Source organism: Trachinotus anak, unplaced genomic scaffold (assembly GCF_046630095.1).
Source record: "Trachinotus anak isolate AG129_WGS33_773 ecotype Australia unplaced genomic scaffold, CSIRO_AGI_Tana_v1 ptg000011l, whole genome shotgun sequence".
Classification (NCBI taxonomy): domain Eukaryota; kingdom Metazoa; phylum Chordata; class Actinopteri; order Carangiformes; family Carangidae; genus Trachinotus; species Trachinotus anak.
The window spans coordinates 24,271,815-24,286,737 of record NW_027273862.1 but is presented as its reverse complement, the minus strand read 5'-3'; the positions used below and the strand labels follow the sequence as shown (position 1 = coordinate 24,286,737).

General features: G+C 37.9%; 1 protein-coding gene across 1 annotated transcript in view; it reads right to left on the bottom strand.

Moving 5' to 3' along the window:
- Nucleotides 1-14,923, bottom strand: part of LOC139627963 (A disintegrin and metalloproteinase with thrombospondin motifs 7) — a 75,195-nt gene that overhangs the window by 28,200 nt on the left and 32,072 nt on the right. Inside the window, exons 9-16 of the mRNA XM_071489194.1 lie at nt 13,567-13,711; nt 8,123-8,215; nt 7,228-7,373; nt 5,289-5,458; nt 5,028-5,161; nt 3,527-3,647; nt 1,758-2,002; nt 830-971 (exon numbers count right to left, since the gene is read on the bottom strand). Of these exons, the coding sequence (XP_071345295.1) occupies nt 830-971; nt 1,758-2,002; nt 3,527-3,647; nt 5,028-5,161; nt 5,289-5,458; nt 7,228-7,373; nt 8,123-8,215; nt 13,567-13,711 (1,196 nt within the window). The remainder of the gene's footprint in view (nt 1-829; nt 972-1,757; nt 2,003-3,526; nt 3,648-5,027; nt 5,162-5,288; nt 5,459-7,227; nt 7,374-8,122; nt 8,216-13,566; nt 13,712-14,923) is intronic.

Here is a 14,923-nt window from a genome sequence, read left to right as displayed (position 1 = left end):
GAGAAACATCTAATCACTCATCTTCAAATTATTCTGAGTGCTGCAAAAGACTGAGGTTGAAGCCTGGAAAAACCTTCAGCTGTTTAAACCAGTTTTACCTTTAATATTTTCAGATTTTAGGTAAACTTAAGATCAATTTAAAAGCAATACTGAAGAAAAGATGACACTTAACTCTGAGAGTCATCGCCTGAAAGGAAACTGAAATGAAGAGGGGTCACTGACTGTATATGAAGGGATGAATGGATATGTTTCTTTTTTCTTACCTCTTTATTTAAACGAGTGCATACAGTGATGCTGACCACAAAAAAGAGGCTCAGCTGTATTTCCTCTCCTTGTAGCCTCTTCAACATAACAATATCAACATTCAACATTTATTTTAAATAGAAAAAATATAAAAGTATATATATGACTTAACAATACCTCTTGGAACAATTCTCTGTCAAGTGTTATGCTACTGAGGTCAAGGGTTTGATCAGTTGGAGAATGTATAACAGTAGTATTGAATATTACTTTCAGTAGAACATTTTATTCTCTTATGATGCAACTCTGTTGCACCTCTCGTCCCACTTTTGTGCCACATGCCCTGCACACGGCACAAGAACGCCAAGTGAAGTAGAAATGAATTTCACTTCCAGGAAAACAGAGCACCAATATGACATATCACTGCTTGTGTCTCAGATGTCATAAATATTGGGCTCTTTAAATCTGCGTCTGAGTACTCTGGGACATGCATTCAAAACTGAAAAATTTACCAGCCTCTCTCTCTCTGTCTGTCTTTGTATAGTCACCAAATTATATGGCAAAACTTGAAGTTGGTTGTTTCTCTTACCTGCTCCACAGGTAACACTGCACTCAGTCCATGAACCGTATTTCCAGAAGAAAATTGACACAGGGACGTCGCTGTCTTCAGAGACATTTCGACTGATTGTGTACTCGTACCGCACTCCTGGATTGGTTTCCTGAAAGAGAAGCTGTAACACACAAGACAACGTCTTACAAATTCTGACAAATGCAAAGAAAACTACCAGACAAAATATTCCCAGTAATAAGGAGCTAGATCTCAAACTAAAAATAACTTTTGCATATTTCCCATTTGTGTTTCTGCCTCAAGGGTGGAGCTTTATCTGAGCCGCATTTTTTGCATAAAATAGGACAATTATAGAGACATGGGATTCTTCTAAGGATGTTAAGAAGGAATGATATACAGAGATAGAGAGGTCAAGTCTGTAGTGATGATGCACTGAAACTATGGGAAACAAAGCTAAGTTTTATGCTTCCTCCCATTTATGTGGCTCATCTAGTGTGGCAGTGGCATCAAAATACACGTCCGTCAACTTATGTTGGCTTACAGTCAGAATGAATCCAGCCTACCCTGGGGTATCAGAAAATACTACCTTGGGAGAAGGGCCTTGTTGGTCCAGGAACCAAACCCAGAACTACATTTATGTGACCACAGTGCAAGTAAACATCCTAAACCAGTTCCTGCGTTCATGAAGTATATGCGCTCTTGCTGTGTGCTTACTGGATCAATGCAAACAATCATTTCCACTAGTGGCACACAATACGTCAAATTTCCCAAGGTTTTGTTTTGTTGTTTTTCTCGCAATTTGTTTTCTATGAGAAAAATATGCTTTCATATTTTGCTGAAAGAAATTCACTTTCATTTCTTTCTGAATGTACAGGCAGTTTCAGCACTGTATGGGATCACATAAGGGACAAGGTACACTTAAAACATTAAGTTAAGCTATTGATTGTACCTGAACCCACAGCGGTTCCATGGTGGGCCCGGGAGATGTCAGGTTTTCCAGGTGGCCTGTCCTCACATAGGTGAACACCGTCCCAGCTGCCTTATACTCTCCATTCCACTGGATCGTCCAGCCTCCATTCAGAAAATACTTGTTGGGGTTGTCACTTCGTAGCGCCAAGAAATTCCCAGCTTCAGCCATCTCCTCAATACGGATGTCCCGGGCTCCTTCAGGGATCAGTCCAATATCTACATAGCCTGATGGACATTACATTTGATATAAGTAAAACTGAAGCACACTCTCTCCTGTCAACAAATAGTGGAGAAGATGGCGGAGACAAAAGCCACCTCATGGCCAGGTCCATCTTCTTGTGGAAATGTTTCTTCAAGAACTTTAAAGAAACACTTATTTGTGGTACACTCTGGTACACTCAAGTGTCTCAGTAAACCATGACAGAGTGACAGTGAGCCAACATTCATAATAACAGAGGCACTTTCCATTCTGCTAATTATGCTTCAGTCCTCCCTCCTCCGTCCTCCAGCCTACAATGCAGAATCTGATTGAGGTCTGCCGTCTGTGAAGATGTTCCAATTCCTTAAATGTACCTTGTTGGACGAGGAGCGAGGAGAGGAGGCTCCCGGAGGAGCTTCGAGCCAAGAACAACAGGTATATACAGATTTTTTTTTTCTTTACCCATTTATTCATGTTTATGCATAAAAATATTACATCTGAATACTGAACAAATTAAAAATGAATAAATGTTTCATCATCAGCTGAAAGACTTGTCTTGTTTTCCTCTTTTCATATTTTCTATTACAAGTGCATCTTGGCTGATCCAGGAACAGTCTAACGTAGTTATTAATATAGTCCTATGATATCAGCCTGATGTGCCACACTTACTGTACCTGTTGTCTTTTGTAAACTAATTAGGGTTTAGATTTTATTCAGAATATTAACAGCTGTTTTTATTGTTCCCTTATATCTGTTCTCTTCTTTCAGTACTAAACACCATTATAAGTAATATATAATATAAACATTTAATAAATGGCTTGTAACAGATTATAATGTTGTTGTAAGCAGATGTAAGGATTTATTAATGTACCTGCAACTAGAACAAATCCTATAGGCACATATTAGTGAGGGCTGGTGTATTTGTAGTTGTAATTATATGAAATATGTCTTCATGGGAGAGGTTACTGGTTCTGACAAATACTGCACATTAATGAACACATAAACATCTCCTTGTGGCTGATTACAACTAGTGTGTTAGAAACCATTTATTAAATGTTTGTATATGCTTATGAATGCTAAATAGGGTGACTTAAAGTGTTACCCAAATTTTAATTACTGGTTTTATTTCAGTCACATCCTGTGATGCTGTGATATCACATAAATCTGTAGCCTATTAAATGCTGGAGCAGCAGTCTAACAGGTGCCAGGAGATTTTTCTTTTAGACTGTTTGCTGGTTGAGACGCCGTGCATCGTGACTAATTATCGTCTTCTGAAAACAACAAAGGAATGTGAGAGGATGTAACGCTTCATAAATACTATTGCTTTAAACTTGTGTGTCTCTTGTATCCTTGTTGAATTAAGATGAGTGAGGGAGGCGGGGAGCCATGTTAGCAAGATGGAAAGCACCCCAGGACCCGGAAACAGAAACAACCAAACGGAATTCACCCATCAATCGTTCTATTATTTACACCTGTGCTTTTTCTGCTGTAATATGCCAAAATGTTTGTGAAAAGTTGTATCGCTACACCAAACTTGGTAAGAAACATACCAAGTCCTTCACTCTCCTCGAACGTCCTCTTCACAGTTGTGCAGGTGGAACCGTTGCCATGACACACGCCGCAGCGATCCTCCACAGCACTGGAGTCAATCACATAGTCACAGCCTATATTCTGTAACACACACGCAACAAAATAAATTCCACTATGCAATATCTAGATAAACCTTAGAGTGATTACACAACAAAGGCAAAATTAGGCAACAGACATGCAGCGATTTGGGGACTGAATATCTCTTATCATTTCCTTCTTAAGGGATTTAAATCAAAGCCAAACAGTTCTAATCTGTCATTCACGCAAAGACTTGATAAACCTTTGTAGACAATCTGCTCATGCGTACATCACTTCATAAAAGCCACAAAAAATATCTCTGAAAACTCCCCTTCCTCACCTTGCCTTATGACTTGCTCAGATATGGAAGGTAATGCAAGTGAAAAACCCCTTGATATTGTTCTATGCTGCTCTGTCTTTGGTGTCACATCCTATACAAAGGCACAATGTAATCAAAGCAAACACCCTTGTGTTTTCCTTGAAGTGGTGGAAAAACTACTAGAAATATTCTGTTACCAGTAAAAGTCATGCATTCAAACAGTTACTTTACTAAAACATTACCATCAAAATATATTTCATACATTGTACAGTTCTGCAGCTTGTGAGTTCCCCCCCATAGATCAGTGTAGTCGTATCATAACCTTTAATAACACATCATAATCTATTTGTTGATCATATTTTGTATTATTAATCTGAATAACTAGCAAAGGTGTGAAGTAGCAGAATAATGGAAAGAATCAAGTCAACTAGAAAAATCTGCACAAAACTGTGCTTTAGTTTACTTGAATAAATGTAGTTAGTTATGTTCCATTACTGACAAAAGCTTAATCCCACAACACCATAATTCATGCTCAAAATGATTTACCAGGAACTCAACTTTTTCTTAGGTCTGTATTTTTAAGGATGATCAACTGGCAAACACAAAGAGACAAATATCAACCTCTTTGATTACATATGTGTACCTTTAATTTTATAAATACTTATTTGGCCTTTAATGTAACATTGACCCTCTAAAACACAACATGAGGCCGGTGAGTTTGAGAGCATGTGGGTGCCAGACAAAAATGTCACAAAATGTCATGAAATCAGAGCCCAAGGTCTGTGATTGCTGTCCACTCAGTGTCTGGATCAGTGACTGGTATTTTGGCTCAGGATGATAGAGCAGGCTGTTATCTTGAGAAATAACAACCACCATATTTTTTCTATCAACAAGCTCATTTTCTTGCAGAATGTCAAATGTACACTCGCCTGCAGAGAAAACAAATTGAGGGTCAACTGAATGTACTGGATGCCGAACAAAGCACAGATGCAATGAGCAGAATAAAAGGACGGACTCATCAGTTAATGGTTTGGAAATCAAGAGAAAAGAACTGAAGAAGAGGCAACAAAACATATGAATTATTCATCAGTGAACATGTGGAATAGTATGTCCAGTACTGATACCTTACAGATGCCATTGATGCACATTTCTCGGCTTCTGTTGCCTTCATAGCACGGTGTCCCATCAGTGACAGCATCACGCATCTTTTCAGAGAAATGCTCATTCAGTGGACGGCAATGCAGTTCACAAGGGTTGACTGAGTTTTCAGAGAGATCCGACAGGAAAAAGACAAAGTCGTGATAAGGATGAACATGTGCTTTATAATAACAACCAAAGGTGCTGTTTAAGTTTGTCACAGCCCAACGCAAGTTGGATCCGCTCACCTCTGTTGATGACTGCTTCCCACTTGTAAAACTTGCCCTTGTATGGCATGGTGTTAAAGTGACTGCACTGGACGTCTCGGAAGGTGGGCAGGTCATGGGGACACGGGCTGATGTTACAGATCTTGTACCTCCGTCGTTCTCCCAGACAATACTTTCCTCTGTTCTTAGGACTGTAGGATGGTCAGAGATGTTATTTCAGTTCTGCTCATTGCCTTTAAAAAATCATGATATGATGAAAGATGGTGGTGTAAAGAGAGTACATTTTAAAATATGTGTTTGAGCTCACATTTGAATTGATAAGCATGAAAAGTTTTGTTTTATTTAGGTCACTTCATTTTGCAGACACAGTCAGAAAGAACAAAGTGGTGTATTGATAAGACACCATTCTTGCTCTGAGCAACTGCTCACATTTTGCAGGGTGACACTGAAGTTTCTGAATAGCTGCGTTGTATAACTGACACATTATTCCCAAACTGCCGTAAAACATATTGATTCCCTGAGTGGCAAAAACCTCTACATACAACTACTTTTTACACTTTACTCACACATTTACTGAAATGTTTCAACTGATCCATACATAAACGTAATATATGTACATTGAATTTACATATATAAAATATACGTACATATAAAATAAAAATGTGTGTAAAAATTATGAATTATATTACATTATAATTATAATTACAAATATATGAAACCTATTAGAAATGGGAAAAAATCATATGACATATGTCATATGATATATAGCCCATAAAATGTAAAATATGTATGTTTATGTATGCATGCTAATATTGTAGACATATGTTACATAAATATATATCCATCCCAAAGCCTGTCAACATACTGTATGTTGATATTCTATACAGAGAGCCCACTATCCCTCTATGGTACGAGAAAAGACCACTATTCCTGAATGAGAAGATGAAGATGTTTAAAATTAATGAGAAATTAATAAGAAAAACATATATATGCATATTGAATTTTCATATGTAAACTCTTTTAAATAAACCTGCATATATAAATTAAATACACATCATAAACATAGATGGTTTCAACATTTGGCACTATATAAAAATTCATTGTATAGATATTTTTAATATTCAGTCCTTTTTTTATTTTACTATGATTATATCATATACTATAAACTTCATAGAGGGTGCATATATGGCAACATCACTCTTCATATGGGGACATATATGTCATATATTACATTTCTGTATGGGCAAGAGTTATTGATATCATGCTTGAGTTAATCAAGTAAGAAAAATATTTTTATCGCACAGAAAAAATATCTAAAAATAAGTTGTACACTTTTTTTGTCCAAAAAGCTGTAAAGGCCGACACAAATATTAATATTTGAGAACAATTAAAGAATACACAGTATAAACAAGTTGTGTCAAATATACAAAAAAAGGCAGCCTAAAAACAAATGCTGCAGTTCTCCGTGCTGCAAGTTTTGGCAAACATATGCTCCGATGTAGATTACATAACAGGCTCTTCTGTCTCTCACCAGCTGGCTGGTGAAAGATAAAAATATGTGAATTAAGTTACTTCTAGATGCTCTTTTCATTATCAATACATCAATCACAACACCTGCCCATGTATTGCATGCTAATGTCCATGTTCATACAAAGTGTTTGATACATAACTGATAATGAGGAGTTTCTCTTCTTTAGGTAAAGTGCAAGTTCAGGTTTAACCGTACTTTTTATTGGCAAGCGTTATTATTTATATAGCACTTTGCACAGACACTAGTCACAAAATGCTTCACAATTAAAACAATAAAATCAAACGACAGAATTAAAATCAAAATACATCAAATAAAAGCAAAACTTATTAGCTCAGCCTTACTCTCCCCAAATAAATAACAAAACAAAACAAGAGTTCAAAACATGAAAACTTGCCAGCATTTTAAAGTATTTATGGCTGAATGACTTACACTGGGTTATCACAGTCTCTTTGGGCACTCTGGACACCAGCTCCACATGTCCTTGAACAGGCTGACCACTCGCTCCAGGATGCCCAGCCCCCATTCACACTCTCAGGGTGAAATCCAGATGCTACACACTCCCCACTGAAACACCACTGGTAAAAAAAACATCAAAACCTTTCTGGTACCATGTTGTCTGAAGACAGACAGACAGTCATACAGCAATAGTTTGCACATCTCCACATATCTTTGCATTTTAAAAAAGAGCTAAGAAGTTATTGTTAAAGTTTTATCACGTCCATTTCATTGCCTTACTTTTTCTTCTGCACATTGTACAGCTGAGTCATTTTTAAATCTTCCACAGTGTTGTAAAGTGGAGGCAGCACACTTTAGTGACTAAAGCATTAACTTTCAGGGGAAATGAGGGAAAGTGCTATAACATGCCAACTGTTTAATGAGGGTAACCTTTGGATTTAGACCATCACTTACTACATTAATTATGAGGAGAGATGTGTTTAGCTCAGGATATGGTTGACTTTACAAGCTTGGCTACACCATTTCCTTATGAACACTAATTATAACTAATTGCTTTGTGTGTTGGTGTAGTTTTCTGCACACCATCTTAATGCCACAGTCATTATCATCCAGTATCACAAGACTGTTAGGGTAATAACTGAATTATTTATAGTCCTCTCTTCATAAAGGTGACTTAAACTGAGCAACATGGTCACACAACCATGTGTGTGTTGTTGAGGGAGAGTTATATTCTGAAAAAGGGTTCTGAAAGTCTCGGGGCAGCGCTTTTCTCCACACTTTGGCTCTTGTGAAGCTCCTAAAAGTAAATACTGCAAACACGAACTACAGTCCTTCCTTTTAGAAATCAAAGACCGACAGTGAGACGTACCTTGTCCTCGCCACAGCTGGTCCCATCCACAGCCCCATCCAGCTTTGAGTGGCAGGTTGTTCCCACTGTGCACCACAGAGTGCTGCATACATTCTAGGAAAGCAAAGAGAGATTAATGTCTTACTTCCACAGACTGTTTTGCCTGACAAACATGCTGTTGTTTACCATTAATTTATTTTTACATGGTCTCCTAAGCATGAAAATGTTCAGTGCCTTTTTCCCGACAAATGTAAATAGGCTTACAAGCTGCATTTGAACCGTAAATGAAGTGAAAACAAGCATATTGAGTGATCTGCTGTGTGACTGGAAGAGATTACCTTGTTTTTTTCATTTTGTGTTAAAAAATAACAATATTTAGTGCCCTCCAATTATTATTACTGCTGGTGTTTTACGTAATAAATGTAGTTTATGTTAGTTATTAGTTTTGAATTCTACTCTTGGTTAGTAGCCAGTGGTTCTATGCATCATGCTCTCTGGTACAATAGGGACATTTCTTAATGTGTAAAATGTGCACTTAAAACCCCTCAAGGGTAAAACTAAATCTTCCTACCAAGCACCTCTACAGCTCATTAATTACCACATCATATCTTGTTTGTCTGATCTGTGCAAAAACCAAAGTGTAAAAGCCACGTGCTGTGGTTGCATGGGCGGTTGCAGAGTCTTGTCGTCAGGCGGAGACTGTCCACCACATAAACCCCAGAAACTGCATCATGTTGCTTCTGTATTTCAATGGATTAAAAAATGTGACATGATGTGTTAATTATTGAGCTTTAGAGGTGCTGGGAGGCAGTTTTTGTTACTGTTGGACAGAGTCAGTCTTACTGTTTCACCCTGTTTCCTAACTATCTCCAGGCTCTAACTTTACATTTATGGTACAGATATGAAAAAAAGTGGATAACCATATCTCCCAAAAATTCTAAACTATACCTTTAAACTTATTCATTAGTTTCGAATAATTATCAAATAATGATCTCTTTAATAATAATTTCTGAATGACAATCTCTATAGAATCCTTTCAGGTTACAGCTCATGCAATTTTTCAGTTTTTGAAAACGTGTCTATCGCACAGCACAAGCTGAGTGCAATTTTCATCCTTTATGCAAAAGCTATGGTGGCTGTGACAACTCAATGCTCAGTGACTCAGAGTACCTGAGAAACACAAAGACATTCTGACAGCACAATTTGGACCTTGCAGTGTGTTTCTATATTTGCTGCTGCCGTTTTTTTCCTTTTGCATTTGTTTACTTTAGCCGCAGTGCACTGAGCTCTCAGGGCTCTCGCTGTATAAAGTAATATCAGCTCGCTGAGAAAAAGGACCTTTAACAGAACAACAGACTGACCTGTATTTGCAACAATAATGGATCAAAAGACCAATAAGGACTTTATTTCCTACAGTGGTAAAAAAAAAAAAAAAATCTGTGCAGACTGATAACACCAAAAGGTCATTGAACTGTTCCTGGCTGATTGGTGTCTAGGCTGATTCCTGTTGCTGTTGCTTGACATTTGTGATGAATATGTTGAGGACAGTTTACATTGTGGGCAAAATAGTCATACAATAGGATTCGTTTCTGAGAAGTGAATGATTTCAGCATTTCAAATTTCAAATGCAATAATAAGTTGCAATATTTAAGTGCTTTTCCGATTAATAATAAGCAACTGCCAACACAAAGATTAAGATTGGGAAAGAGATACAGAACCGATTTTCACTGCAGAGATATTCTGGTGCTTCTACAAAAAAGGATCTGTAGAGCTCACAACCTGAATCTGATTCTCCCTCTCCTACCACATTACTATCTGAGCCGTCAGGAGATTTGTCCTGACATCCTTCTCTGGCTGCATCTCATGAGAAAATAAACAAATCATTATAGACACCCTCCCAAATCCCAAAACTATCCATGTATTGAGCAATTTATGTAATCCCTTTGGCCAAGAATACAAAACAATGCCCCAGACTCTGCTTCTTCAGTTCTATGAAACTGTAGTCCTCTCTAGAATGTACATCCAAAAAGCTCCACTACAAAACTATTGTCAGTGTAACCTCATGTATAAAGCTTGTCCTAAGTATGTGCTGCCTTATGTTACGTTAAATGCTGCAGTGTATCTGCTAAATAGTGATACAGTATAAAGTAAAAGGTCGTGCTTTACAGTGAAGAAGTTGGTCTCTGTGGGTGTTGTAATAATAATAATGTAATAAACACCTAGGAACTACTGACGAGAAATGAAGGGAAAACAGACTAAATCCATCACGATGTCTCACTTTTGTGGGATGATGTCCACCATTATGGCTTATTTGAAAATATTATTATAAACTCTGAATAAATCAGTGATGTAGAGTTTTTGCAACAAAGGATATGGAGAATAAGACTGAATGCAAAGTAAACATCTTTATTTGTTCAGAGAGTAAACAAATAAAACATGCTCTAAGGGCAAATGTGCTTCTTTTGCATTCTAGTAGCTTTCCACTTTCCATATGGAATTACAGTATATTATTTTGAATCTGCCTTTCCTGCACATGTTTATGGTGACTGCAGCAAACCAGCCACATTCATGTCCTCAAGCTGCAGCAGAAACAGCTCAGTTTGGGCAGCAATGCCTGCAGGGAAGTGCTGTAAGCCACTTCAGGTTGGTCATTGTAAATTCCTGAATTCTGGTTTGTGCTTTTTGTGCTTTTGGCAATAGATGTTGAAGTCAAGCTTTTTATCCATTTATTTTGGAAAAAACTCAATTTTAGTTGTAAACTTAAATAAAAAAAAAACTTAGCTAAACTTAATTAGAATAAAATTATAAAAATAGATGTAAAGCAACAGTATGTAGGCAGGACTGATGTTCCATTGCAGACAATTAATATGTTGGATAAATGAATGACTTAAGAGCATAAGTGAGAGACACAATGTTTTAACGAGCAGATTCCCATTTGGTTTGTCCAGCATGCATGTGATGACCCACAGTTACTGTATACGTGTATCAAATGATTATGTAATGCCCGCGGTTTCACATAGGAAAAAGGCTGCTAATGTAAACAATTGCCTCACGGACACACACCATAACATCTTGATGAGAAACACTTACAAGAATATTCATGAGGGTGCCTTAAACCCAAAGCATTTTATACACCTACTACATGAAAAAGAAACTCTATGAAACCATGTGACATGGCTGGATTTCCTTAAGTTTGTTGTTTTTTGAAACTGCAGGCTGATGGTGTTGTGGATCTGTAAGCATCCCACAGTTGTTTTTCTTTCCTGTGGGTGCTTGTGAAACCTGCACATATGGTAACAAATTGTATTTATAGAGCCACTATGTTGTTACGTTGCTGGTGGAAAAATGTTTGTGTGTGGTCTCCATCTGTGCAGTCTTTTGCTACTCCTGTTGCTATGGCCGGATGTACTGCATATAAATTATTTATATCTGCTCCAAGCCATAATACACAGCGTTTTAACAAACTTTGAAGGCACACAGCTTTGAAAGAATTAATTAAATATAGAATGGAGATTGCAATATTCAAACACACAGTATAGCACAGAAAAGGAGTATCTGTCAAATTCTGTGTCAAAAAATGTATGTGCATCGATTCAATACTTTAAACATGCTCAGACTACAAGATTCTTCAGCAAACACGGACTAAATCTAAATCTAAACTTGAACACTGAGCCTGGTTCAAGCCTTGATAATCATCCCCTTGTGAATCTTCAGTTGTAGCCACGTTACCACCGGCGACTACACAATAAACAGTGCTTATATAATGAGTTTAAACTGAGCTCTCAGGTAAACACAGAGTGGGGGGTCTCCTGTGCTAAAAAGAGATGACAGGTTGTCTGGCCATGCTGAGATGTTTACAGTATGTCAAAATGAAAACATTGGGCTGTTGGGCTGTTAGGCTGTTAGGCTGTTTCGGGGGGGGGGGTCCTGATCCAACATTCACACCTGTTTCACAAAATGATTGGTCAGCTGTGCACAGGTGCAAAAGGAGCCAGGATTTGAACTTTGAGGTTTGAGGTTGTGGGGATAAAAAGATAAAATGTCTCTATTATAATTCATTAAATGGATCAGAACTACACAGTGAAAGAGCGACTGCTGTCGATGTCGTCTACTGACAAGTCTGATGCCGCATCACTTATTGATTTAGTGCTTGACGAACTATCAGATGCTGGTCTTGACACAAGCAAAACACTAAATCAGTGTTGGGTCCAGTGTAATGTCTGAGAGGGAGGGAGGTATGCAGAAACTTTGTGTGTGTAATTTCATTGGACAGAGCAGTTGGAGGCTTTTTTGATGTCTGCAATTCAATATATAAATTCCTGAGAAAACCTATTGTAAAAAAAAAAAAAATAAGAGAGAGAAGCTAAGGCTGTTGGAACAATGGTGGACTGGACATTTGACTGACACTGTATTTGTGATTCTGAAATCACATATGACACTTGTGGAGTTTATGATGAAACCACACGACCATGTGCTGATGCGGAAATTGAGGCTGTTGGAAATAACAGAACTGACCTTCAAATTCCCTGCCTGTGTGATTGAGTGATGGACGCACCAAACAACATGCTGCAAGCTGAACACACTGACCTCATCAAGAAACTCTTAGTCTGCAAGCTGAACACTGAAAAGGTTTAGCATTATCAACTCTATTCTGGGAGAGATGGTCACGTGTTTCAAGCAAATGAGATCACAAGTACATGACCCGGGCAGTGGGAATTTTTTGGATGCTGGGAAATTTAAAGGCAGTTCACTGTTGCATGACAGTTTTTGAAGAGCCGGTGTGCAGGTCAGGGTGGCAAGAAAGCAACTTTAGGCCAGTTTACCTCTAGTTATACCAGCGTTTTCAATGTCATGCCTGTGGTGTTACTGCATTCAAACATGCATTGACATTTGGGGCCTCAACTGCTTTGTGTGGACTGCTTATATTTGTTTGGTTGGACTTTTGTGTTAGCCTATTGTTTATGACACTAATAGTTTTGTTAGTTTTATCATAGACAGCCTACAGGACAGAATGTGCCTTAGATGCTGATCTTCAGTAGAACCTATTCTCAACTTATTAGCAGAGGTGTCTGAGCTTTTTACAGGTGACTTAACTTGATGGTTGTTGCTTTAAGTGCTGACATTTTCGGGAAATGTTATTAGCTCTGTTGAAATCAAAGTCAGAGTGTCACTTTCATGCAATAGTGTGTGGATGGTATGCATTTAATGGATTTGTTGATCTATTCGTGTGTGTGTGTGTGTGTGTGTATGTGTGTGCATGTGAGGTGTAATAATCCTATAGGTGTGTGCAGCATGCATAATTTTTAAGTCATGTTAAAAATTTGTTTTCCACAGGCGCCAGCTCTGGGGCAAAGTAGAAAAGAACAAATGAGGACAAATGTGTTCAGTAGAAAAGAGCAGGAGAATACAACTGTGTGAAGCTTTGTTATGGATTCATTTTGGTGTGTTTGTTGTTATAGTCTTACGTCCATGTCATCACACAGCAGGGACCCAGATCCATATTGCAGCCGACATTGATGGGCAGCACTGTACAGAACCCCAGGCAGCACCGAGTTCAGAGACAGCTTATCCTTCACCGGGGCATCATCAAGGCACCAGCCCCAGCCGCGACTGTGAGGGGTGGGAGGAGGTGGATAGTTTAAAAAAACAAAACAAAACACAAGCTAGTGAGTACACTTTATTAAAGTCTCTTTGTAATAAACACAAGTACAAAAAGATTTTTTTTAATCATTTTTCTTCAGTTGATTGTTTCAAGCATGAATGATTTTAGAAAGACTACATTAATTATTCTGGACATGAACAGATGGGCAGGGTTTTTTTCACAGGAATTAGCCAATGCCCTCAAGTGTAATGCACTTGAAGTTTCTCACAGAAGGAACAAGGTTTTTCTCAGAATAAAGAGCAGAAATGAACAAACAATCCTCATCAACAGATATTCCAAGAAAAAATGACACGGCACATAAGGATCTTGTAAACTCCCACTTTAACACCAAGGTTGTGCAGAAATTCTTAAGATAAACTAATCTTAAGCTCTAGTTCTAAATATTCACTGACCAAAAATGTGTAAAAGGTAATGTGCCTGCGACAGGCAGCAAGGCAGGCAGTCAATTAATTTATTTACAGAGAACATTCCAACATTCACACTACTAATGCTGAACAAAGCCCTTTACAGGGAGATGACATTATGTGATTGATGATTACAATCAAATAAAAACACGGGCATAAATATGAGGACGTAAGAAAATTAATGAAAGTGTAGAATGACTGGATGCCAGCCGATAAGAAACTAATACACAAATTCCATTGGCTTTCTAAATGTCAGGTCTATAACTACAGGCCATAAATTCGAACTCAAGCATGACTGTGTAATTTGGCACATTGTTCTGCCATAAGTTAAACTGACTGGCTTGGTGGGGCTAACTGAAAGTCAAATTTCAAGCTCTGGGAAGCCACCCTGGATCTACAATGATAAAGCACCAGTGAATACCTGCTTTTATTTATTTATTTATTTTTAAGTTGTAAATCAGTCCTGTAAGTCCTTTTAAAAACTGTATTTTATTGTCAAACACAGGCACATAGTCTGTGCATGGCTCCTTTATTTCAAAGAACAATTCTCACGATTCCCTCTTCTCCCACAACTTGACAATCAACACACAAAGAAATTAAGTCTGCTCGTCTTTAACTGTGCGATTACCAGGGCGAATACTCGATTCTGAAGATGTATTATCATAGTGCACTTTTCCAGGAAAATTAATAACTGGTATCACAGTCTTCTATTAACAGGCCTGCCAGCTGTGGAGTGGAATGTAATGACAAGGATAA